Here is a 25,758-nt window from a genome sequence, read left to right on the forward strand (position 1 = left end):
TAGATGGTTCAATAGATAAATTCAGTCATGTCCGATATTATTTCCAATCGTTATTCTGGTCAATTTCTTATAGAAGTGAATGGAAATTGATAAAAAAAGATAACAGAATCTAGCGGAAAATCAAATGGAGAATCGATCAAACGGAAAATTGAGCGAAAAAAACGCATCGTGTGTAGCAGCATTAGAAACATATAAGGCATCTGATCACCGACAACATTGTAAGACATTGATACTTATCTTACATTTTCACAGAGAATAATCACAAATGATGATTTTGAGCAAAGAAAACCTAATTTATGTGCACAGCTTTAGAGGCGGGTCCGACCCCAATTACCAACCACATCTGAGACAATGAATCTCAAGTGTGGATCATCTGAGTATCAAACGTCTCTGCCAGCCTGCTAAGCTATATCAAGGAGTTTGGTTAGCATATTAAGGATTTGGAACCAGAGTGAATGATTTCTCCATCTTGCCCAGGTTATTGAGCCATTGGAGGACCCCAAATATCCTTATACTGACCTCAACTAGCTGAGGGTTTTTTTTCCTTGGAGTTCGAATCTCTGCATCACTAAACGATTTCTCCATCTCATCCTCTTGTAAGACAGATGAATTCTGGGAAATGGACCTGCAATGGAAACACATTACCGAACATTAACCAAGAGTTTCATTACAAAAGTGCATAAAGTAATGTTCATTGTACAGTAACCTTTGCCATCATCACATTTCTTAAGGGTTTATAATCCATAACAGGCAGCAGGAATACTGACCCAGATTCACTAACCTGCAGTAAGGTGCAATCAATACTAATTATTATAATCAAATCAGATGAAAATTGGTGGCGCCAAGAGCATGCCCAACCGCGGGCCGAAATTGGACGCACGTATTGATCGAACATGCTGCAAGATGTATGGCCGACACGCTCAATCCGGTGGGGGCAGGAATGGCGCGCAATATCGGGATTATCAACGATGCAATGGAACCCTCTGCGCTTTCTTCCAACCCCCCTCCCCTCGGTGCACTGTACATCAATGCTTTACCTGTCTGTGTCTGCTGCTGGCTCCATGCACCCTCCTCTGTCCACATACACACGCCCCACGTGCTTTCTGCCATGTACAGTGGGATGCAAAAGTTTGGGCAACCTTGTTAATCGTCATGATTTTCCTGTATAAATCGTTGGTTGTTATGATAAAAAATGTCAGTTACATATAGCATATAGGAGACACACTCAGTGATATTTGAGAAGTGAAATGAAGTTTATTGGATTCACAGAAAGTGTGCAATAATTGTTTAAATAAAATTAGGCAGGTGCATAAATTTGGGCGCCACAAAAAAGAAATGAAATCAATATTTAGTATATCCTCCTTTTGCAGAAATTACAGCCTCTAAACGCTTCCTGTAGGTTCCAATGAGAGTCTGGATTCTGGGTGAAGGTATTTTGGACCATTCCTCTTTACAAAACATCTCTAGTTCATTCAGGTTTGATGGTTTCTGAGCATGGACAGCTCTCTTTAACTTACACCACAGATTTTCAATTATATTCAGGTCTGGGGACTGAGATGGCCATTCCAGAACATTGTACTTGTTCCTCTGCAATAATGCCTTAGTGGATTTTGAGCAGTGTTTAAGGTCGTTGTCTTGTTGAAAGATCCAGCCCAGTGCAGCTTCAGCTTTGTCACTGATTCCTGGACATTGGTCTCCAGAATCTCCTGATACTGAATGGAATCCATGCGTCCCTCAACTCTGACAAGATTCCCAGTCCCTGCACTGGCCACACAGCCCCACAGCATGATGGAACCACCACCATATTTTACTGTAGGCAGCAGGTGTTTTCCTTGGAATGCTGTGTTGTTTTCCTCCATGCATAACGCCCCTTGTTACACCCAAATAACTCAATTTTAGTTTCATCAGTCCACAGCACCTTATTCCAAAATGAAGCTGGCTTGTCCAAGTGTGCTTTAGCATCCCTCAAGCGGCTCTGTTTGTGCTGTGGGCGGAGAAAAGGCTTCCTCTGCATCACTCTCGCATACAGCATCTCCTTGTGTAAAGTGCGCCAATGGTTGAACGATGCACAGTGACTCCACCTGCAGCACGATGATGTTTTAGGTCTTTGGTGCTGGTCTGTGGGTTGACTCTGACTGTTCTCACCATTCGTCGCTTCAGTCTATCCGAGATTCTTGGTCTGCCATTTCGAACCTTAACTTGAACTGAGCCTGTGGTCTTCCATTTCCTCAATGTGTTCCTAACTGTGGAAACAGACAGCTGAAATCTCTGAGACAACTTTCTGCATCCTTCCCCTAAACCACGATGGTGAACAATCTTTGTCTTCAGGTCATTTGAGAGCTGTTTTGAGACCCCCATGTTGCTACTCTTCAGAGAAAATTAAAAGTACTCTTTCTCATAATTGGATTCACCTGTGTATGTAGGTCAGGGATCACTGAGCTTACCAAGCCAATTTGAGTTCCATTAATTAGTTCTAAAGGTTTTGGAATGAATACAATAATAACAGTGCCCAAATTTATGCACCTGCCTAATTCTATTTAAACAATTATTGCGCACTTTCTGTTAATCCAATAAACTTCGTTTCACTTTTCCAATATCACTGTGTGTGTCTCCTACATGATATATTTAACTGACATTTTTTATCGTAACAACCAACGATTTATAGAGGAAAATCATGACGATTAACAAGGTTGCCCAAACTTTCGCATCCCACTGTATGTGGGTGCATGTGTGACGTCACACAGGAGCACATGTATGTGGATGGACGACAGAGAACTCAGCCAGTGGCCAATACAGACAGGTCAGGTACTCATGTGGGGGGGGGGGGGGGGTACAGCGAAGCAGCAGATGCAGAGTCACAAGGCCGATTCCCGACAGATTTCACGCTGAAATTGATCAGGAATCAGCCTTTGGTGTGTGGGCAGCCGGCAGATCTCTCTCCGATCAGATTCGATCAGATAGAGATCTGTCTCTTGGTCAATCTGCCCATACACCATCTGCTGTATAGGCAACTTAAGTCAATCACTACCATCTTATCAACTTCTTGTCAGCACTAAAAAAACACGGCAGAGTTAAACTAAGGACTGCCGTGAGGTCCACTCCTGGGAGATCTGCCACTGTCCAGGTCAGGATGAAGTTGTCCTCTGTGTTGTTTCTGTCAGCATGTATAGTTGTGTAATGACAATGACAGCATGCTTGCTATAGGATCTTGTCCCTGCCTATCACCTGTTCCTCGCTGAGTACACCGGCTCATACATCCACGCTGCTGACCACGGCTTATCGGGGAAAGACCGGAAGCGGATACCGCAGAGGAGATCCTTGATTTTATTATATGCCTTATTAAATGTAGCATCTTGTAAGTGCAATTCTTTTAAACAAAGTGTATTAAAAGTGTTAATACACACCAGAGCGTTCCTTGTTTTGTTTAGATTATGTTTAATGTCAAGCAGCAGCAGCTAAAGCCAATACAATTCTGGGAGGCATAAAACAGGAAATAAAAGCACAAGATTCTGGTGTACTACTCCCTCTGTATAAATCACTTGTGAGGCCACATCTGGAGTATGGGATAATGCAGGGGGAGGAGACATGATGCAGGGGGAGGGGCATACACTACTCCCTCTGTATCAGTCACTGGTGAGGTCACATCTGGAGTATGGGATAATGCAGGGGGAGGAGACATGATGCAGGGGGAGGGGCAAACACTGCTCCCTCTGTATAAATCACTTGTGAGGCCACATCTGGAATATGGGATAATGCAGGGGGAGGAGACATGATGCAGGGGGAGGAGACATGATGCAGGGGGAGGGGCACACACTACTCCCTCTGTATAAATCACTTGTGAGGCCACATCTGGAGTATGGGATAATGCAGGGGGAGGAGACATGATGCAGGGGGAGGGGCATACACTACTCCCTCTGTATCAGTCACTGGTGAGGCCACATCTGGAGTATGGGATAATGCAGGGGGAGGAGACATGATGCAGGGGGAGGGGCAAACACTGCTCCCTCTGTATAAATCACTTGTGAGGCCACATCTGGAATATGGGATAATGCAGGGGGAGGAGACATGATGCAGGGGGAGGAGACATGATGCAGGGGGAGGGGCACACACTACTCCCTCTGTATAAATCACTTGTGAGGCCACATCTGGAATATGGGGTAATGCAGGGGGAGGGGACATGATGCAGGGCGAGGGGCACACACTGCTCCCTCTGTATAAATCACTTGTGAGGCCACATCTGGAATATGGGATAATGCAGGGGGAGGAGACATGATGCAGGGGGAGGGGACATGATGCAGGGGGAGGGGACATGATGCAGGCGAGGGGCATACACTACTCCCTCTGTATAAATCACTTGTGAGGCCACATCTGGAGTATGGGATAATGCAGGGGGAGGGGACATGATACAGGGGGCGGGGACATGATGCAGGGGGAGGGGCACACACTACTCCCTCTGTATAAATCACTTGTGAGGCCACATCTGGAATATGGGATAATGCAGGGGGAGGAGACATGATGCAGGGGGAGGAGACATGATGCAGGGGGAGGGGCACACACTACTCCCTCTGTATCAGTCACTGGTGAGCCCACATCTGGAGTATGGGATAATGCAGGGGGAGGAGACATGATGCAGGGGGAGGGGCAAACACTGCTCCCTCTGTATAAATCACTTGTGAGGCCACATCTGGAATATGGGATAATGCAGGGGGAGGGGACATAATGCTCGGGGAGGGGACATGATGCAGGGGGAGGGGACATGATGCGGGCGAGGGGCATACACTACTCCCTCTGTATAAATCACTTGTGAGGCCACATCTGGAATATGGGATAATGCAGGGGGAGGAGACATGATGCAGGGGGAGGAGACATGATGCAGGGGGAGGGGCACACACTACTCCCTCTGTATAAGTCACTAGTGAGGCCACATCTGGAGTATGGGATAATGCAGGGGGAGGAGACATGATGCAGGGGGAGGGGCAAACACTGCTCCCTCTGTATAAATCACTTGTGAGGCCACATCTGGAATATGGGATAATGCAGGGGGAGGGGACATGATGCGGGCGAGGGGCATACACTACTCCCTCTGTATAAATCACTTGTGAGGCCACATCTGGAATATGGGATAATGCGGGGGGAGGGGACATGATGCAGGGGGAGGGGACATGATGCAGGGGAGGGGCATACACTACTCCCTCTGTATAAATCACTTGTGAGGCCACATCTGGAATATGGGATAATGCAGGGGGAGGAGACATGATGCAGGGGGAGGAGACATGATGCAGGGGGAGGGGCACACACTACTCCCTCTGTATAAGTCACTAGTGAGGCCACATCTGGAGTATGGGATAATGCAGGGGGAGGAGACATGATGCAGGGGAGGGGCAAACACTGCTCCCTCTGTATAAATCACTTGTGAGGCCACATCTGGAATATGGGATAATGCTCGGGGAGGGGACATAATGCTCGGGGAGGGGACATGATGCAGGGGGAGGGGACATGATGCGGGCGAGGGGCATACACTACTCCCTCTGTATAAATCACTTGTGAGGCCACATCTGGAATATGGGATAATGCAGGGGGAGGAGACATGATGCAGGGGGAGGAGACATGATGCAGGGGGAGGGGCACACACTACTCCCTCTGTATAAGTCACTAGTGAGGCCACATCTGGAGTATGGGATAATGCAGGGGGAGGAGACATGATGCAGGGGGAGGGGCAAACACTGCTCCCTCTGTATAAATCACTTGTGAGGCCACATCTGGAATATGGGATAATGCAGGGGGAGGGGACATAATGCTCGGGGAGGGGACATGATGCAGGGGGAGGGGACATGATGCGGGCGAGGGGCATACACTACTCCCTCTGTATAAATCACTTGTGAGGCCACATCTGGAGTATGGGATAATGCAGGGGGAGGGGACATGATACAGGGGGCGGGGACATGATGCAGGGGGAGGGGCACACACTACTCCCTCTGTATAAATCACTTGTGAGGCCACATCTGGAATATGGGATAATGCGTGGGGAGGGGACATGATGCAGGGGGAGGGGACATGATGCAGGGGAGGGGCACACACTACTCCCTCTGTATAAATCACTTGTGAGGCCACATCTGGAGTATGGGATAATGCAGGGGGAGGGGACATGATGCAGGGGGAGGGGACATGATGCAGGGGGAGGGGCACACACTACTCCCTCTGTATAAACCACTTGTGAGGCCACATCTGGAATATGAGATAATGCGTGGGGAGGGGACATGATGCAGGGGGAGGGGACATGATGCAGGGGGAGGGGACATGATGCAGTAGGCGGGGCACACACTACTCCCTCTGTATCAGTCACTTGTGTGGCCACATCTGAAGTATGGGATAATGCTGGGGGAGGGGAAATGATGCAGGGGGAGAGGACATGATGCGGGGGAGGGGCATACACTACTCCCTCTGTATAAATCACTTGTGTGGCCACATCTGGAATATGGGATAATGCGGGGGGAGGGGACATGATGCAGGGGGAGGGGCGCACACTACTCCCTCTGTATAAATCACTTGTTTGGCCACATCTGGAATATGGGATAATGCAGGGGGAGGGGACATGATGCAGGGGGAGGGGACATGATGCAGGGGGAGGGGACATGATACAGGGGGAGGGGCACACACTACTTCCTCTGTATAAGTCACTAGTGAGGCCACATCTGGAGTATGGGATAATGCGGGGGGAGGGGACATGATGCAGGGGGAGGGACATGATGCAGGGGGCGGGGCACACACTATTCCCTCTGTATAAGTCACTTGTGAGGCCACATCTGGAATATGGGATAATGCAGGGGGAGGGGACATGATGCAGGGGGAGGGGACATAATGCTCGGGGAGGGGACATGATGCTGGGGAGGGGCACACACTACTCCCTCTGTATAAATCACTTGTAAGGCCACATCTAGAATATGGGGTACAGTTTTGGGCACCCCACTACAGGAAGGACATTGTTGTAACAGAACAGGTACAACGATGGGCAACTAAATTAATTGAAGGTCTCATTTACCAAGAAAGGTTGGAGAAACTTGGTTTATTTAGCTTGGGAAAAAAGATGGCTTAGAGGTGACCTGATTATTTACATCAGAGGGTGATACAAATGTTTGGCAGGTGAGCTTTTTGGCCCTAGGTCTGTACAAAAGACAAGAGGACATGATCTGCCATTTAGAAAGGGGTTCTTTACAGTAAGAGCGGTTAAATTGTGCAATATCTTACCACAGGAAGTAGATATGGCAAATTCTATTTCTGCATTATAAATGGGGTTAGGATGCTTTCCTTGCATCAAAGATCACCACCGGCTATAATTACAAGGTACTTGCTGGCGGTGTTGATCCAGGGATTTTATCGGATTGTCATCTGGAGAAGTGAAGGGATTTTTTTTCCCCTTTAAAGGAAAGGTTCAAATTTGTTTGTGCAGAAAATGCAATAATTTTTTGCTTGAAAATGGAACAATGCACACAAGGGGCTTGATACAGTAAAGCCTGATAACCGCTATCACAGCAGTTTTCGCACAATCGGCCGCGCACAAAGGTTTGCGCGTGCACAGCGTTACTTTGCGTGATAAGCGAAGGTTTGTGCGTGATCACGTGCAGTATTCACTTGAAAACTGCACGTGATCGCATGCAAACCTTCGCTTATCATGCAAAGTAACGCTGTGCACGCGCAAACCTTTGCTCACGGCAGATTGCGTGATAACTGCTGTGGTAGCGGTTATCACACTTTACTGAATCAAGCCGAATGTGCGATGTGCTATGCTGCTGCTGTGTCCACTTAGGTAATGGAACTCGCATTTGGAAAAAGCATGTCATTCTGATAACTGAACACTGCCTAAAGGTGGCCACACACAATACAATAAAATGATCCGATTTTACAGTAATTCGTAAAAAAAACGATCGTATCTCTCAAAGAAAATCGAAATCTTTTTTTTCATTCGACTGAAAAATCCGATCGGACTTCACTTTTTTCTTTTTCGTTTTAACCATTTACCGACAACCTATCGTATTAAAACGTCATGCTTACCGCTATTAACGGCAACATGACGTTTTAATACGTCGCGCATTCCCGCCGCTGCTACCGCCGTGTGCGCGCCGCTACCGCCGCCATTACCGTCGGGATCCCGTGCTGGGTGATTGGGGAAGAAGACCGAACGGTCCTCTACCCAATCGCAGTGCCTGGAGTGAATGGACGTGACCGCGAACAGTGGCTACGTCCATTCACATAAACAGGAAATGTAACAGTTTAATAAAGTGTATAAAAAAAAAAAAAAAGTGAACACGTCCTATGAGTGTTCACTAGCGCCATCTTGTGTATTTTGTAGGTGTAGGTGTACACCTACAAAATACATACATTTTCAAGTATATACACATCATTAATAAAATTACACTTACAACCCCCCCCCCCCCCCCCCCAAAAAAAAAAAACAAACACTTGTAAAAAAAAATCAGCTTAAAAAAAAAAAAAAATAGTTGCCTTAGGGACTCAGCTTTTTTATTCTATATTTTATGGGAGAAAATTAATTTTAATTTATTACATAGGGGCTTGTAATTATGGCAAAAAAAACAGAACAGAAAAATAACACTTATATTTCAAAATAATATACTGTCGCCATACATTGTGATAGGGACATAATTTAAACGGTTTAATTATCGGGACCACTGGGCAAATAAAACGTGTTTGTTTTATCCACAGGAGAATGTTTAATTTTAAAACTATAATGGCTGAACACTGAGAAATAATGATTTTTTTTCTTTTTTTTCTGTGTTTCTCATTAAAATGCATTTAGAATAAAAAAATTCTTAGCAAAATGTACTATCCACAGAAAGCCTAATTGGTGGCGAAAAAAACGAGGTATAGATCATTTTCTTGTGATAAGTAGTAATAAAGTTATTAGGGAATAAAAGGGAGGAGCGCTGACAACTGAAAATTGCTCTGGTCCGTTAGGATAAAAACCCTTGGGGGTGAACTGGTTAAATCGATTCGGAATGCCAGATATTTCTCTTCAATTTCTACTAAAGATTGTATGGTGTGTGTTGGATTGTTAATTTATCAATATACACACCCTAGCAATTTTCTGAGTTTCCAATCATTTGTTATCATAATTGAGGAAAACAATTGAACATAGGTGTGTGGTACATTGGTCATATTTTTGAAATGTTACAATCAATAAAAAAAAAATTATTGAAATTCTTAAATTTAACAGATATTTAAAAAAATTTGTATGGTGTGTGGCCACCTTAAAGAGAACCCGAGGTGTGTTTAAAGAATGTTATCTGCATACAGAGGCTGGATCTGCCTATACAGCCCAGCCTCTGTTGCTATCCCAAACCCCACTAAGGTCCCCCTGCACTCTGCAATCCCTCATAAAACACAGCCATGCTGTGAGGCTGTGTTTACATCTGTAGTGTCAGTCTCAGCTGCTCCCCCGCCTCCTGCATAGCTCCGGTCCCTGCCCCCGTCCCTTCCCTCCAATCAGCAGGGAGGGAAGGGATGCAGGCGGGGACTGGAGTTCTGCAGGAGGCGGGGAGAGCAGCAGACTGACACTATAGAGATAAACACAGCCAGCTCTGACAAGCTGTTTGCAATCCCTCATAAATCACAGCCACGCTGCTGACAGAGTGCAGGGGGACCTTAGGGGGGTTTGGGATAGCAACAGAGGCTGGGCTGTATAGGCAGATCCAGCCTCTGTATGCAGATAATATTCTTCAAACCCACCTCGGGTTCTATACAGGCCCAAGCCTTGTAAGGGTTTTTCACCTTCCTCTGGATCAACTGGCATATGTGAGGGTACAGGGCAGCCTTGTACCACTTTTTTGCCTCAAACTTGATAAACAGATTTTTCAACCAAACTATGACTTGTAACTAAGATATCTTGCAGTTTCAGCCCTTATGGTATTTATTGCCTATGGAATGAGTTACAGTAAGACTGCTGCAGAGACATTATTCAGATCACAGCTAAGTATAATCTGCTTGTGTGAACTAGAGCTAAGTGTCTAATGGTGAGGACCTGTCTCCACCCATCAGTGTTTCTGTGCATTTTCTGCACAGGAAAACTGCAACCGATGTTAATCATTGGGCTAGTACACACCTGAATGCGCTTTTCACTTGCAGAAAAACAATTTCCAGCATGATTAACTCTCCTTGGAGAGCAAAATATTGTGGCACGATGTCTGGCAAGGCCAGATGGGCAGGAATCTGCACAATACAGGAGAAGACCGCAGGGGCCAAGACTAGAGTGCGGTCTTTTAAAAAACTGCCACGAACCAGAAAAAGAAGCGTATTAACTATTCTGTGACCTGAACATTTCCTAGATAACTCACCATGGCAGTCTGTGAAAGTGCGCTGGTCACACAGGGTTTCCCTACAGTTTCTGCTGGTTTCTAATAGCTATAGGAGCTGCAATGTTCCCTTCTTCCATTCTAGTTGCCCTTATTTATCCAGGGGCAGGTGTAAAGATAGTATGTGTGACTTCTATAAACTCTTTACAGCACAGTGTCTCACCTCTCCACCCCTTGCTGATAAAAGCTTTTGTTTGCTCTCTGCTAATGTGTGCAATAAAATAATTACAGCAGTCCTCATCTAACTGAACTTTCTGCAGTTGGGCAGGCCCTGCCACCAGCAGAAATAGGATAATAAACGTCTATGCTAAACTTTTATATATAAAAAGAAGAGGTAAAATGATAAGTTTTTTTATTAATGAGCAACAGTGTTAGCATGCATTTTTAATGTGCTTTTGAGGTGCCCTGGGTGCTAAAATGGTTCTGCGGGAAGGTAATGAAATAGATCTAAGCATTTTTATATGACAGCGATGGCTATACCCACCTGGAAATACTTTTTTTCAGCTTTAAAGCTTGGCTACCACACAGGTGCTGCAGTGGTGAGTGCATGCGTAGGTGGGGCAGCTGGATGTCACTCCCATATGAAGGGAGCACTCCGGGCCTCCGCGATTCCCCCAGAGCCCTCAATGGAGGCGCCGACGGTGATGGAGTCAGAGGACCATTCAAAGCTTCCAATAGAGAAACCACCTCATATCCAGGAGGAACATGTTCCGATGACTAACATGGGAGGAACAGGGAAATAACGTGTGATTAGGATCACTGTGATGGAGAGCATACTCAGTTCCATTCTTATCTTTTAGTTTGCATAAAGTGAAATTATCGAGGGTTAAAAGGTTCTGTTTTATGGTTTGTTTGTTTTTTACTATTTACGCTTTATGACATTCTATTGGAAATGAGATTGTTTCATTAAAACAAACAAAGAGTATTCAGACAACTTTCTTGAAATTTGGTATAATATTTTTTTTCCTGTGGCCAGTCAGACAAATATCAAATACAAGAAATGATTAAGGCCTCTTTCACAGTAAAGAAAGAGGGGTCCGCTGCAATGTCACTTCAGGTTTATTAGGGACTTATCCCAAAACTCTGCTGGCATGTTTCGGACCTCAAGTGCTCCTTATTCATAGCACGTTTAACAGCATGTATACAAGGATTTAGGGCTGGTGCACACCGAGCGGCTTTATGGGCGTTTTCAGATCCGCTTGCGGCTGCGGATCTGCTTGGTCAATGTATCTCAATGGGGTGGTGCACACCAGAGCGGGAGGCATTTTGCAGAAAGAAAAATGCCTGGGTGAGGCATTTTTTGGATTTCGGATGCGTTTCTGCCTCAATGTTAAGTATAGGAAAAACGCAAACCGCTCTGAAAACCGCCTGTTCAGAGCGGTTTTGCAGGCGTTTTTGTTACAGAAGCTGTTCAGTAACAGCTTTACTGTAACAATATATGAAATCTACTATACTGAAAACCGCAGCAGCAATCCGCAAAACGCCTCATAAAAATAAAAAAAAGCGTTTAAAAATCTGCTAGCATTTTGCGGATCTGCTAGCGGGTTTTGGTGTGCACCAGCCCTTATAAAGGGAAAAGGTAACAAGAGGTGTCTTCCCCTGGACCACCCACAGAGGGGAGGAGCAGGCTGAGACTACTTCCTGTCCATAGTACATAGTACAATAGTTAAAAGTATACATATATCAATAAGAAACAACCATGATACAAATGTTAAAAAATATATGTAAGGAATTTGATCAGGAGAATACTTCAAAAAGCAGAAACATAGTCGAAAAAGTTAACAAAATTTACATGTTTCATAATTACTTAACACGAAAAACACACAAATATACCTAAATGCCCCTGAAAAACAAAGCAAAAGGGGAGGGTCCACATGGTAAGACACAGGACAGGTAATATACACACACACCCCGGGGAGTGTCACATTTATACATCCGGGGAAAAAGCGCCGGTGCACCTGATTGACCACGGTCACCTGACAGCATGTCCGATTGATACATACAAACAATTTCGTTGCATCATCGATCGGGCACGCACTTGGTGGCCCCGATTTTTATTCAATAATAATTATCAAATTGGATGGTCTATCAGCCACCAAGATGAGAGAGGTTTATAGTACTAGCTGATTGTCCGGCGTTGCTCTGGTATGTATTTGACTGGTGTTGGTTCCGCCCACTTTTTCTAACCCTAACACACAATTACTCAATGACCAAGTTTGTGAGCTTTGCAGTCTTTGGCATCAATAATTTGCATGGAAATGAAACAAATCTGATTGGCTGTTTGTGGCTCCACCCCCTTTTCTGAATGTGAACCCCAGTCACCCAAAGACCAACTGTACCAAGTTTGAGGCTTGTGCCATTAACAGTGCAAGAAGGGCAGCCATGTAAATATTCCCCTTGAAAATCAAAAGGTGAATTTTGATTGGGTTATGTAGGCTCCACCCACTTTTCTGCATATTAATTCCAGTCACCCAGTGATCAACTGTGGAAAGTGTGAGAACCCTGCCATTAGCAGTGTAAGAATGGCTGCAGTCTACATTTTCCAGTGAAATTTGTATTTGTCTCCGCCCACTTATTGGTTATGGGAATAAAAAGTGTCCTATATGTTACTCCAGGAATCGAGTAACAAACATCCAAACATCACAACATCCGAACATCTGTACTTTCACATTTATTTATTAGTAGGATAATATAGATGTATTAGTGTTATTTTCTCTCCAAAAAAAAACCCCTTTCCTTTCCATGATCCAGACAATTCATAGAACTGAAATACCTCTAAGGAGAAAAGCTATGGCTCAATTATTAAATCAGTATAACAGAGTAAGCAAGCAGCTCGGGGTGACCCAACACCACTAGGAAAGTATATCACACAAAGGCTGTGCTGATGCTACACTCACCGTGTGCTCCTCAGAGTCTGAGGTCGGAGCTGCAATGATCGGGCTGAAGCCAGACGGTGAGTGTGGACCTGGCAGCTTTCGCATTGCTCGAATCTGGAGAAGAGCTCGAAAAGCTGAAGATCAGAGTAAGAATAACGTTAGATACACATTATTAGTAGAGATCGAAGCACAAATGTGTGAACACATCACAAACTGGTAGCAATTACTGCAGGGTGTTTCCAGTTCAAAAATAGCTAAAAATATTCTCTTTTCATGTATTGGCAATGAAGTCCATAAGACCAGTATACTATACTGTTCCCATATTTACTAAAGAGAGAGCTTGAGCAGATTTATCAAAACCATGACGGTAGCCATACATTAGGTGTCTTGGCAGCCGATCCACCATCCGATTCAATTATTGTAATCGAATCAGATGAAATTCTGTGCCGCCAATTGCATGCCTGACCGACAATGCCACCAATTTCAGGACTGCTGCAAGATGTTGGGCCGACATGCTCGATGGGGTGCGCGGCGTGCAATTTCAGGACTGCTGCAAGATTTTGGGCCGACATGCTCGATGGGGTGCGCGGCGTGCAATTTCAGGACTGCTGCAAGATGTTGGGCCGACATGCTCGATCGGGTGAGCGGCGTGCAATTTCAGGTCTGCTGCAAGATGTTGGGCCGACATGCTCGATGGGGTGCGCGGCGTGCAATTTCAGGACTGCTGCAAGATGTTGGGCCGACATGCTCGATCGGGTGAGCGGCGTGCAATTTCAGGACTGCTGCAAGATGTTGGGCCGACATGCTCGATGGGGTGAGCGGCGTGCAATTTCAGGACTGCTGCAAGATGTTGGGCCGACATGCTCGATGGGGTGAGCGGCGTGCAATTTCAGGACTGCTGCAAGATGTTGGGCCGACATGCTCGATCGGGTGAGCGGCGTGCAATTTCAGGACTGCTGCAAGATGTTGGGCCGACATGCTCGATGGGGTGAGCGGCGTGCAATTTCAGGACTGCTGCAAGATGTTGGGCCGACATGCTCGATCGGGTGAGCGGCGTGCAATTTCAGGACTGCTGCAAGATGTTGGGCCGACATGCTCGATCGGGTGAGCGGCGTGCAATTTCAGGACTGCTGCAAGATGTTGGGCTGACATGCTCGATCGGGTGAGAGGCGTGCAATTTCAGGACTGCTGCAAGATGTTGGGCCGACATGCTCGATCGGGTGAGCGGCGTGCAATTTCAGGACTGCTGCAAGATGTTGGGCCGACATGCTCGATCGGGTGAGCGGCGTGCAATTTCAGGACTGCTGCAAGATGTTGGGCCGACATGCTCGATCGGGTGAGCGGCGTGCAATTTCAGGACTGCTGCAAGATGTTGGGCAGACATGCTCGATCGGGTGAGCGGGGTGCAATTTCAGGACGATCGTCCCCGGCGCTGTCCCCCTAATGTTAAGTGTCCCCCGGATGCCCAGTGCATGTTATACATTACCTGTCCACGGCCTCCGCTTGTCCTGCAGGCTCTGGGCGCACTCCACTCTCCATACACGCACATCCCACGTGGTTGCCTAGTAAGGGCGCGTGTATGACGTCAGATGTCATACACGCAGCCACGTTACTAGGCAACCACGTGGGGTGTGCGTGTATGGAGAGTGGAGTGCGCCCAGAGCCTGCAGGACAAGCGGAGGCCGTGGACAGGTAATGTATAACATGCACTGGGCACCGGGGGGGGGCGGCGTCACAAGGCCGATTCCGGATCGATATTAGCATGAAATTGATGGGGAATTGGACTGCAGTGTAGCTGACAGATCTCGCTCTAATCAGATTCGATTAGAGAGAATTTTGTCTCTTAGCTGAATCTGCCCATCATCGCTAGATATACGGCTAGCTTTACAAATAGAGCAAGTATTCAGAATGAGGATTCTGACCGATCACCCCGCACAATGCAAATCCGATTTGCAATTCTGATTTTCCCTGGATACCATCAAAAGTAAAAAACGCAGAAAAAACGCAGCGCGCAGTAACGATTAAAAATCGCAAATGGGAATGGCATGTAGTGTGCAAGAGAAACAAAAGTTTGCTTTCCTAAAACAGAAAGAATTTGCGATAATTCAGGTTGGAGTGAGCTTGAGATGTCTCCCAGAGCATCACTGCTGAATATATGCAAATTAACCATTGTTACCCTTAGAAGCTAAACACACCTCCAGAACCGCTGGAATGCAATGATGTGTCAGCTTGTTAATTTGTACAGAGCCATGATAATCCAACATGCACATGCAATAATCCAGTGTGCAAGAGGCCTGACTCCACCGGATTTAGAAAAGGTTGAGGCCATATATCAGATATAGAGAAGGCCAGGGCCATTTTCTGAAAGGGGTGGAGCTACAGTACCTCACAAAAGTGAGTACACCTCCCATATTTTTGTAAATATTCTATTGTATCTTTTCTCAGGACATCGCTGTAGATGACACTTTGAGCCTGACGCACATTAACCCTTTAGCCTTATAGCAATGTGAGCGTTAGATTTGGTACTGCGCATGACACTCCCTGCGCATGGCAACTTTACAATATAAAAGCATCAGGCCCTTTGATACAATGTACAGTAGTCAGTTTACAGCTTATATAACAGTGTAAATTTGCTATCCGATCAAAATAAAGCAATACTCAGTCATTAATGTCTAAACCGCTGATAGGTACAATTATATTTTGTGCGCCCACCATTATTTTCCAGCACTGCCTTAACTCTCTTGTGCTCCTCCACCTTCCATATGAGGAGGCCCTACAGATGCTCAATAGTGTTTAGGTTTGGAGACATGCTTGGCCAGTCCAGCACCTTAATCTTTTAGCAAGGCAGTGATCATCTTGGAGGTGTGCTTGGGGCCAGTTTCTGAAGGGAGAGGATCGTGCTCTGCTTAAATATGTTAAAGTAAATGTAGGCATTCCTGGTTCTCTTAATTAACTGTAGTTCCCCAGTGCTGGCAGCACTCATGCAGTCCCAAACTATGACACTCCCACCACCATGCTTCACTGTAGGCAAGACACACTTGTCTCTGTACTCATCACCTAGTTGCCCCCACACACGCTTGACAACATCTGAACCAAATAAGGTTATCTTAGACCACAGACATAGTTCCAGTAATCCATGTCCTCGTCTGCTTGTCTTGATCCCCACCCTTTCAACCTCTGCAGCAATGCTGCCAGCACTCATACATCTATTTGCAAAGTCAACCTCTGGATATGACACTTGCACTCAACTTCTTTGGTCAACCATGGCAAGGCCTGTTCTGCGTGGAACCTGTTCTGTTTAACGGCTGTATGGTTTTTGCGTCCATGCTGCAGCTCAGTTTTGGGTTGTTGGCAATATTATTATAGCCAACTCTCTCTTTAGGCAGAACAACAATTAGAGCAACAATTAGTTTCGTTTTTTTAAGAATATGAAAGAGTTTTTGCCATGCCATGAGACTTTGCCATGAGGTGCCATGTTGAACTTCCAGTTACAGATAATAAAATTCCACAACACTCCTTCGTCTTTATTAACTCTAATTCCACACTACGTTCAAATGTATAGGGGGGTCCCAGATGGTGAAGCAGGCAAAAAGGCTACCTCCAGAGGTGCCCTGGTAATACAGCGTTGCCATAGCAAGAATGCTAATTGGCATCATTAGCGGCTATAAGCAGTCATTTGGGTGTTGGGGGCTCCCAATTAAATAGCAGTCGTTTCCATCCCTGGCGGAGGGGGGGTTACCCAATTTCTTCCTATCTACAGAGAGCGACATTTTTAGCCCGAGTGGGTTGGGTCGAATCTCCCCACCTGGCATCACAGTGGTTACCAGCGGTAATCCACCTTTGTCAATATATTACCAGATCCAATTCCTCACCACATATATATCGATTTGACACTATTGGGGCTCTCGATATCTTGTCTTTCCACTACATTGAATGTTATATATTTTACCTAAGTGCTGCCTTTCAGTTATTTTTATGAGCTCTGAAACTGCAAACCTGAAACTTTCTATAAATAAAGCTTGGTGTAATTGCCTTCTTAAAACAGAAGGAAATTTGCAATAATTCAGTTATAAGTGAACATTTGTGGTTACCCACAATGCACCACTACTGAATATGCAAATTATCCCGTTTCCCCCTTGGTAAGCCAAGCAAGCATCCAGAACCGCTGGTTTATAGCAAGCCTATAGCTTTAAGTTTTACACAGCCATATCAAACCCACATGTAGACAGCCTGTTTCGGACTTTTGGTCCTCATCAGTACATGGCAGGGATTGATAAGGCTGTATGAGATAGGGCTTGGACGAGTACAACAAAGTAACCAAGCAGCTCAGGGTGACCCAAACTACTAGGAATATATAGGGGGATAAAAGGGACCAAAAAGCCCTCCTACTAAAAAAACGCAAAGCTTGGTGTAATTGCCTTCTTAAAACAGAAGGAAATTTGCAATAATTCAGTTATAAATGAACATTTGTGGTTACCCACAATGCCCTACTGAATATGAAAATTATCCCTTTTTACTATAAATAAAGCGCCTTGGTGACAAAAAGGTGCTTTGTTGAACTATTTCACAGGTTTTATGAATTCTTAATACAAGCCTCTAGATTTGTCTCACTTCACCTGGCTTCCTTTTAAAGCAAAGCAGCTCCCTTTTATGACTGTTATCTGTGGTTTGGGGTATTTTCATTCGGTACATTTTTTGCTGACTTGTTTCCAAGGTGATTCTTCCCTAAGAGGAGCATTTGCTTGACAAACACGAAGGGGCAGATCAGCAGTAATGTTAGTCCTGTATAGCAGAGCACATTGTAATGAATGAAAGTAGCTGTATGAGTGAGGAAATCATACTCACGCAGCCGGCAGATAGGGCAGTTGCTGGCTTGGTACCGCAGAGTATCTGCACATGTATTGCACAAGCAGAGGTGTCGGCAAGGCAGGATAAGTGTGTCCCGAACATCAGACAAACAAACCACACATTCAGCACTGTTATCACTGACTTCATCTTCTGTAACCTGGAGAGGGATGAACAGAAATCAAATCTGTGAAAATACAAATACAGAGGGAACAAAGTGCTACTGTAGTACATATGAAATGAATGTAAAGGATACCCGAGGTGACAGGTGACATCATGAGATAGACACGGGTATGTACAGCGCCTAGCACACACACAACTAGGCTGTGTTACTTTTTTTTCCTTTCTCTGCCCGAAAGAGTTAATATTCAGGTATTAAAGTGACAATTTCTGTCCAGGTCAGGACACCGTCGGACTATAGCGTATCCATCACTGATAAGGAACTACCGCCATAAAACCCTTTCCTGGCAGAAAATGGCTTCTGAGAGCAGGAAAGAGGTAAAAAGGGTCAATATTTCATAGATTTTACTTCTGGCATTCTTCAATAAATGTGTCAATTGTCATTGACGAGAAAGATTAAAAACACAAATTAGAGACACTGAAGCAAAAAAAAATAAAAATTATGATATAATGAATTGGTTGTGTAGTGCGGATAAGTACTAGAACATTAGTAGCAAAGGAAATATTCTCATATTTTTATTCTCAGTTATATAGTTTTTTGCATCATTCTCTAATATTTGGGGGCTAGTGAACTTTTGACCTGTCCTCTGGAGAGAAAAATAAAATACAGTGACTGACAGTAATAAGCTTCAGAAGACAGAGCTCTCTGCGACTTTGAAAGTCGTGGAGCTCAATGGCTCTTTCGCATAGATAACAACTGGAGTTTCTTAACTCTTCCTGTACTGGAAACAATATTAGACTTGTGTCTCTGCTCCTAATGTTTTATTTCTTAGCTGTACTACACAATCATCATCTTTTTTTTCGCTTCAGTGTCTCATTAAAAAGTCGATTTAAATATGAAATAAACCTGTAGGGTATCTAAGAAAAAGGTCATTTTTAGGAGAAGGAGGATAGATGCAATTGCTTATCTCATGAGTTTATTGCCACCTCGTGTTTCCTTTAAGGCCACAAACCTATTACCTTTGAGTCGTGTGAATTGTATTTATTTTCTATACCATAAATTTCCTGCAAGAGATAACTGACTCCATCCACCTGAAATGAATGAATAGAGAGAGAGCTGAGCGGCGCCTGGAGCAGACAAGGCTGTGCATATTCTCACACTGCTGTTAGCATCTCACCACTTGTTTCTGCTTCAGAGGCTTCACACAGAAGCTGCCGTCTCCATGCTGCAAGAAGAGAGACAACTATCAGGAATGGAAATAAAACACGGCTGCAAAACCTCAGATTCTTCACAACCAAAACACAAACGCTTAAAGGGCTACTGTAGGGGGTCGGGGGAAAATGAGTTAAAGTTACCCGAGTCTTCTAATGGTCCCCCACAGACATCCTGTGCCCGCGCAGCCACTCCCCAATGCTCCGGCCCCGCCTCCGGTTCACTTCTGGAATTTCAGACTTTAAAGTCTGAGAACCACTGCACCTGCGTTGCTGTGTCCTCGTTCCCGCTGACGTCACCAGGAGTGTATAGCACAAGCCCAGTATGGTCTGTGCCTGCGCGGTGCACTCCTGGTGACATCAGGGGAAGCGAAGACATGGCAACGCAGGCGCAGTGGTTTTCAGACTTTAAAGTCTGAAATTCCAGAATTGAACCGGAGGCGGGGGCGGAGCATCGGTGAGTGGCTGCGCGGGCACAGGATGTCTGCGGGGGACCATTAGAACCCCCGGGTAACTTCAACTCATTTTCCCCCGACCCCCCCCCCCCCCCCCCCACCCTACAGTATTCCTTTAACAGCAAACAGTTTATCAACAGACTGCTGTACGCCAACATACTAAAGTGAATGGGAACCAGTAATAAAAGCTATAAACCAGATACTTATTACCTAAGGGAGGGAAGGCTCTGGCTCCTCTCTCGGTTCCCGTTCCAGCGCTGACTCCCCGGGAACAGTATTTGACCAACTTGGTAAAAATACTGCTCTCTCTGCCGTAAAGGAGTCTTTGGAAGTCTTTGGGAGCCCAAGTGTTCCCGATGGTGGGCCGCTCCATACTGCGCATGCACCAGTTCCCTCTCTTGCTCACTCGCGTGTGAGTAGTATGGAGCCGCCTGTCTTCAGAAGGACTCGGCTCCCAAAGACTTCCGACCGGGGAGCTGCGGCTGCAACAAGGGCACCGGGAGAGGAGAGGGCAGGCTCTATAGGATCCAGAGCCTTCCCTCTTCTTAGGTAAGTATCTGCCTTATTTTTTTTTCATCAATTCCCAATGACTTTAGGATAACAGTACTCTGCTTAACTACTAGGACTCAGATTTATGGTTGATCCAGGTGTTTTTACTTTAAGTGGTAATGACAATAGTCACAGCAGGACCTAAAGCAGAACTTTCATCTATAGCCTTTGATGCCTGTCACTCATTTTTGGACAAGCTTACCAACATCTCAAAAGTGGGTACTGTACAATCTCAAGTATAAGCCGTCCTGACTATAAGCCAAAGTGGGTACCGTGCAATCTCAAGTATAAGCCGTCCAGACTATAAGCCAAAGTGGGTAGCGTACAATCTCAAGTATAAGCCGCCCTGACTATAAACCAAAGTGGGTAGCGTACAATCTCAAGTATAAGCCATCCTGACTATAAGCCAAAGTGGGTACAGTACAATCTCAAGTATAAGCCGTCCTGACTATAAGCCAAAGTGGGTACCGTGCAATCTCAAGTATAAGCCGTCCAGACTATAAGCCAAAGTGGGTACCGTACAATCTCAAGTATAAGCCGTCCCGACTATAAGCCAAAGTGGGTACCGTGCAATCTCAAGTATAAGCCGCCCTGACTATAAACCAAAGTGGGTAGCGTACAATCTCAAGTATAAGCCATCCTGACTATAAGCCAAAGTGGGTACAGTACAATCTCAAGTATAAGCCGCCCTGACTATAAGCCAAAGTGGGTACCGTACAATCTCAAGCATAAGCCATCCTGACTATAAGCCAAAGTGGGTAGCGTACAATCTCAAGTATAAGCCGCCCCGACTATAAACCAAAGTGGGTACAGTACAATCTCAAGTATAAGCCCTGTCTCCAGGAAGAGAAAATTTTACGACTCAGTCTACGACCAAGTGTTGCAGTGGGGGGTTTGGGGGTGAAGGGACCCCCGTTTAGACACGGGATAGCGGCGTTTTAGCAGGGGCACACATGCCCCTGCTAACTATGAGCTCTGAAGCGAGATTAATTCTCGCTTCAGAGTCTCTTTAACAAGTTGCATGCAAGCTGTTACAGGAAACCAACATCCTCCAGTGGTAGACAGGTTATGTGTATGCTCGGTGTGTATTTTATCCCACAAGTGGGGCTTGCACTCTTTTGCAGGTAGGCACTTGTATGTTTTTAAGTAGCGCTGTTCATTTCCTTGCTAGGTATACCCGATTCCCTGTGGTGTAGGTATACCTGATTGCCTGTGGTGTAGGTATACCTGAACTCAGTAAATTTGAAACAAACACTGCAGTTCTGTTCTCCACATATGATGTTCTACAAATAAAAAATATTAAGTAGCAATCAGGCTGATCACACTTAATAAATATTGTGATTGTCACTAAACCGCCATTAAAGTGGAACTGAAGTAAGAGGTATATGGAGGCTGCCATGTTTATTTCCGTTTAAGCAATACCAGTTGCCTGGCAGCCCTGCTGATCCTCTGCCTCTAATACTATTAGCCATAGCCCCTGAACAAGCATGCAGCAGATCAGGTGTTTCAGACTTTAAAGTCAGATCTGACAAGACTAGCTGCATGCTTGTTTCTGGTGTTGCCTCCCTCACCTGCCATCAGCCCGGGTAATCCACCTTCAGTCGCGTCAGCCGGGCTCTGCTGCGCATGCGTGGCCTAGCCACGCACACCCACCTTGTTCACATCTCTGAGAGTGTTCTACGCTTGCCCAGCGGCCTGCCCTCGCATGCACAGAAGAGCCCGATTGACGCGACTGAACCAGGGCCAACAGCAGGAAAACGGACGCGCCTGGGAGGACGCTGAGGGAGACAACGGTGGTCATGGGGCTGGAGGAAGCCCCAGGTAAGTATGAACTCTTATACTCCTCTGTTAGCTGTGAGTCTCCCCCATGGGTGGATGTAGTGAGCCACAAGTCTGGCACCTATCACTATTATATCGTAAGTAATAAAGCACAAAAAATACTTTTTAACCCCTATGATGTTATATTTTATGTTTTTATTTCCTTGCAGTATGCAACTGCAGTTTTTGTTTGCAACTGTTTCACGGTTATGAAAGTCTTGGTTCTGCAAGGCAAGAGTGCCCATTACCCTCAGGTACTTTGTTATCATATCTTCTTGCTATAATGTGCTTGGTTTCTTTGCCTGCACATGTGACAGGCTTTCTATGAGGCATGGCTACTGAGTGGCCAAAAAATAGAGACACCCTCTAATAACGAGCTGGTCCACCTTTAGCTCTGATCACAGCCGTTATTGTTCTTAGCATGGACCCAACAAGATGCTGATACCGTTTCCTTGATAGTTTATACTCCCTTTTTGACTTATCTGCATTTGGGCAATCAGGTGTATTTTGTTCTGTGGTTTGCTATTGTCGGTTCCTGGCTAATGCTTTTTTTTTACCTATAACGGTTGTACATCTGATGTTGCTTGATGTTTAAAGAAAATTGAAAAAAATAAACAGAAAGTTGAAAAAAGATGTTGATACCGTTGCTGAGGAATGTTGTCCCATGTTGACATAATGGCAGCTCTAAGTTGGGTCAGATTGGATGGTGGCGTTTCCAAGCTTTAAAGTGATTTTTCGTCCCACAAATGCTCAGTAGGATTGAGGTCAGAGGACTGAGCTGGCCAGGGAAGCAGGTAAAACTCTAATTGAGGTTTCCTTAAACCAATTTGAGACCAACCGAGCACGGTGGCAAGGGCTCACAACAGACATCTTTTCCTATATTTCTGTGATACCAAAGCCACTCTTGATGGTCTCCTGCTGCTAAATCCCATCCTTTGCAAAGTGCATCTTGCTGTGCATTGGAATATACTTTGTGAAACACCTGCTTTGAAATCAGCTGTAATTTGTCATGTTGCTGCCATTCTGTTTCTGCGGACTATGTGTGCTACTCGCCTTGCACTTCTCTCATTCACACTTGACCAGAATAGTCTTTATTGCTTGAAATATTTTTTCAAAACTGCCACTCTCTAAACACCTGAGATACTGTTGGACGATTCAGAGAGGTCGTCGTCTCAGAAATGCTTGCACCAGGTCTTCTTGCACTGACGATCACCCCTCGCTCAATAAAGTCATTTAAATGCTTTGTTTTACCCATTTTGACATTAACTTCTGTGATAACTACGTAATCCGAAGCTGAACGTTCCTTGTATGAGCAATTCTGCATTGTTACGTCACCGTTGGACTGGTTTACTTTCAAATAAGAGGTGTCTCAAATGTTTAGGCCACTCAGTGTAGGATTACGGTTATGTGGAATGTCTGTCTCTGTAACTAGGACATGACAATAACATATTAAACCCTGTATGATAGAAAATATTAACACTGTCACACATCTAATCATAAACTGCTAATGCACTATTCCGTCCAAACTAGCATAGATCTGTGCCAAGAGAACCTTTGCCATTTCCAGCACAGACTGAGAAGTTGGCATGGTCACTGTCAGTCATCACTTACCCGTTCAAACGTCGCCATTAGCACATGGCAGTGACCGATGTGTTCTAGGAAGGGAAAGAAATGTAGTTAGACCAACAGAGTATTTACTGTATTACAATCTATGGCAACATAATGTATGATCATTCTAAAGGACAACAATTACACTGGGCCTGACTTGCCAAGAAATGTTTGCGTCATGATCACTGGTGACCCTGAAAAACTGCCCTGAATGTGTAAAATAAAATTTGCCAGTAGATCTGGGTCAAAGCAAGACACAGTGAGGGTTACAAAAAGGTTAATGAATGAGCAACTGGCGTGCAAGTGCTGGCACCAAAAACAAGACTGGATTTTTTGATGAAACCAGTCTTGCTGCGGGTATATGAAAGTGACTGTAATTGCACTAATGCTCATTTCCGCAGTTCTCACTGTGGTGTGCTATTAAAACCAGTGTCGCTAGCGAATTTTCATCACAGTCATTTTTGCATTGAAAATGCTGTTTTCGACATCAATTATATATTTGCGAAAATACATCGTATTTTTGCAATGTGATTTTTCGCAGAAAGAAAAAATGTTTTGCCATAATTTTTGCCTAAATTGCCATTGATGAGTTAAGAGAAAATTACCCGTCAAAGTGAAAAATCGCGAAAAATCATAAACGTATTACAAAGTTTCACTAAATCCACCACCATTGCAGACCTCGACATCGCACCATTTCCACCCTCAGACCATTACCTTCTCGCCTTCAACCTCCTCACGGAAGGCACCTCCAAACTACCCGCCCACCCACCTGGTCGATGGCAGCGAGACCTACGCAAGCTCAACCCTGGCGTCCTTGCTGACTCCCTCCATGGCCTCTCCTCCACTCTCCCCACCCTAACCTGTCCTAATCTTGCTGCAGCTCAGTATCACCAAATTCTCTCATCAGCCCTAGAGAAAGCTGCTCCACCAATATTCCGCCGCAACCGACCCCCTAACCCCCAGCCCTGGCGCACTACCCATACTCGCAACCTCCAGAGGGAAACACGCGCCACTGAACGAAAATGGCGGAAAACTCGACTAAACCAGGATTTCCTACAGTACAAGACTAACCTGCAGCAGTTCCACACTGCCCTTGCTCATGTGAAGCAGGAATACTTTACCAAGCTCATCGGAGCACAAGCTTCCAATCCCCGGCGTCTTTTCAGCACCTTCAACTCCCTGCTTAAACCCACCCCCCCACCTTCTGTTTCCTCCCTCTCTGCCACAGATTTAGCCACCCACTTCACCAACAAAATAGTCTCCATCCGTCAGGAAATATCCAATCTTCAATCTTCACCTCCCACCTGCTCACAACCTACTCCTTCTCCACCCTATCCTCCCCTCACCTCCTTCACTCCTACTACCACTGAGGAGGTCAACCACCTACTGCAGACTTCCCATACCACTACCTCCCCCCTTGACCCTATCCCTTCTGATCTACTTCAGCCTCACTTCACGGATCTGGCCCCAGTCCTCACTACCATGTTTAACCTCTCCCTATCCACAGGCACCTTCCCCTCAGACTTCAAGCAGGCCACTGTACTGCCTCTGCTCAAGAAACCCTCCCTCGACCCCTCGCTACCCTCCAACTACCGCCCGATCTCCCTCCTCCCCTTCGCCTCAAAACTCCTTGAGCGTCTGGTTCACAAACGCCTGTCCCAGTACCTCAATGCCAACTCACTACTAGACCCACTGCAATCTGGATTTCGGCCTGCCCACTCAACCGAAACGGCTCTCACCAAAGTGGTCAATGACCTTGCCTTAGCTAAAGCTGAAGGTAAATACACCATTCTCCTCCTCCTTGACCTTTCAGCAGCTTTTGATACAGTAGATCATCCCCTACTCCTCCAGTCTCTCCAATCCATGGGCATTCACGATCTCGCCCTGACCTGGCTTTCATCCTACCTCTCC

At 45.6% G+C, this 25,758-nt stretch overlaps 1 protein-coding gene across 3 annotated transcripts in view; it reads right to left on the reverse strand.

The window, feature by feature from the left end:
• Window positions 1-25,758, reverse strand: part of RNF157 (ring finger protein 157) — a 171,202-nt gene that overhangs the window by 42,487 nt on the left and 102,957 nt on the right. For all 3 annotated transcript variants that reach the window (XM_068263676.1, XM_068263674.1, XM_068263675.1), the window contains exons 8-14: window positions 23,851-23,894; window positions 19,384-19,431; window positions 19,226-19,297; window positions 18,086-18,245; window positions 13,262-13,374; window positions 10,849-11,081; window positions 520-625 (exon numbers count right to left, since the gene is read on the reverse strand). In XM_068263676.1, coding sequence (XP_068119777.1) covers window positions 520-625; window positions 10,849-11,081; window positions 13,262-13,374; window positions 18,086-18,245; window positions 19,226-19,297; window positions 19,384-19,431; window positions 23,851-23,894 — 776 coding nt within the window. The remainder of the gene's footprint in view (window positions 1-519; window positions 626-10,848; window positions 11,082-13,261; window positions 13,375-18,085; window positions 18,246-19,225; window positions 19,298-19,383; window positions 19,432-23,850; window positions 23,895-25,758) is intronic.

This window comes from Hyperolius riggenbachi, chromosome 12 (assembly GCF_040937935.1).
Source record: "Hyperolius riggenbachi isolate aHypRig1 chromosome 12, aHypRig1.pri, whole genome shotgun sequence".
Taxonomy (NCBI): Eukaryota; Metazoa; Chordata; class Amphibia; order Anura; family Hyperoliidae; genus Hyperolius; species Hyperolius riggenbachi.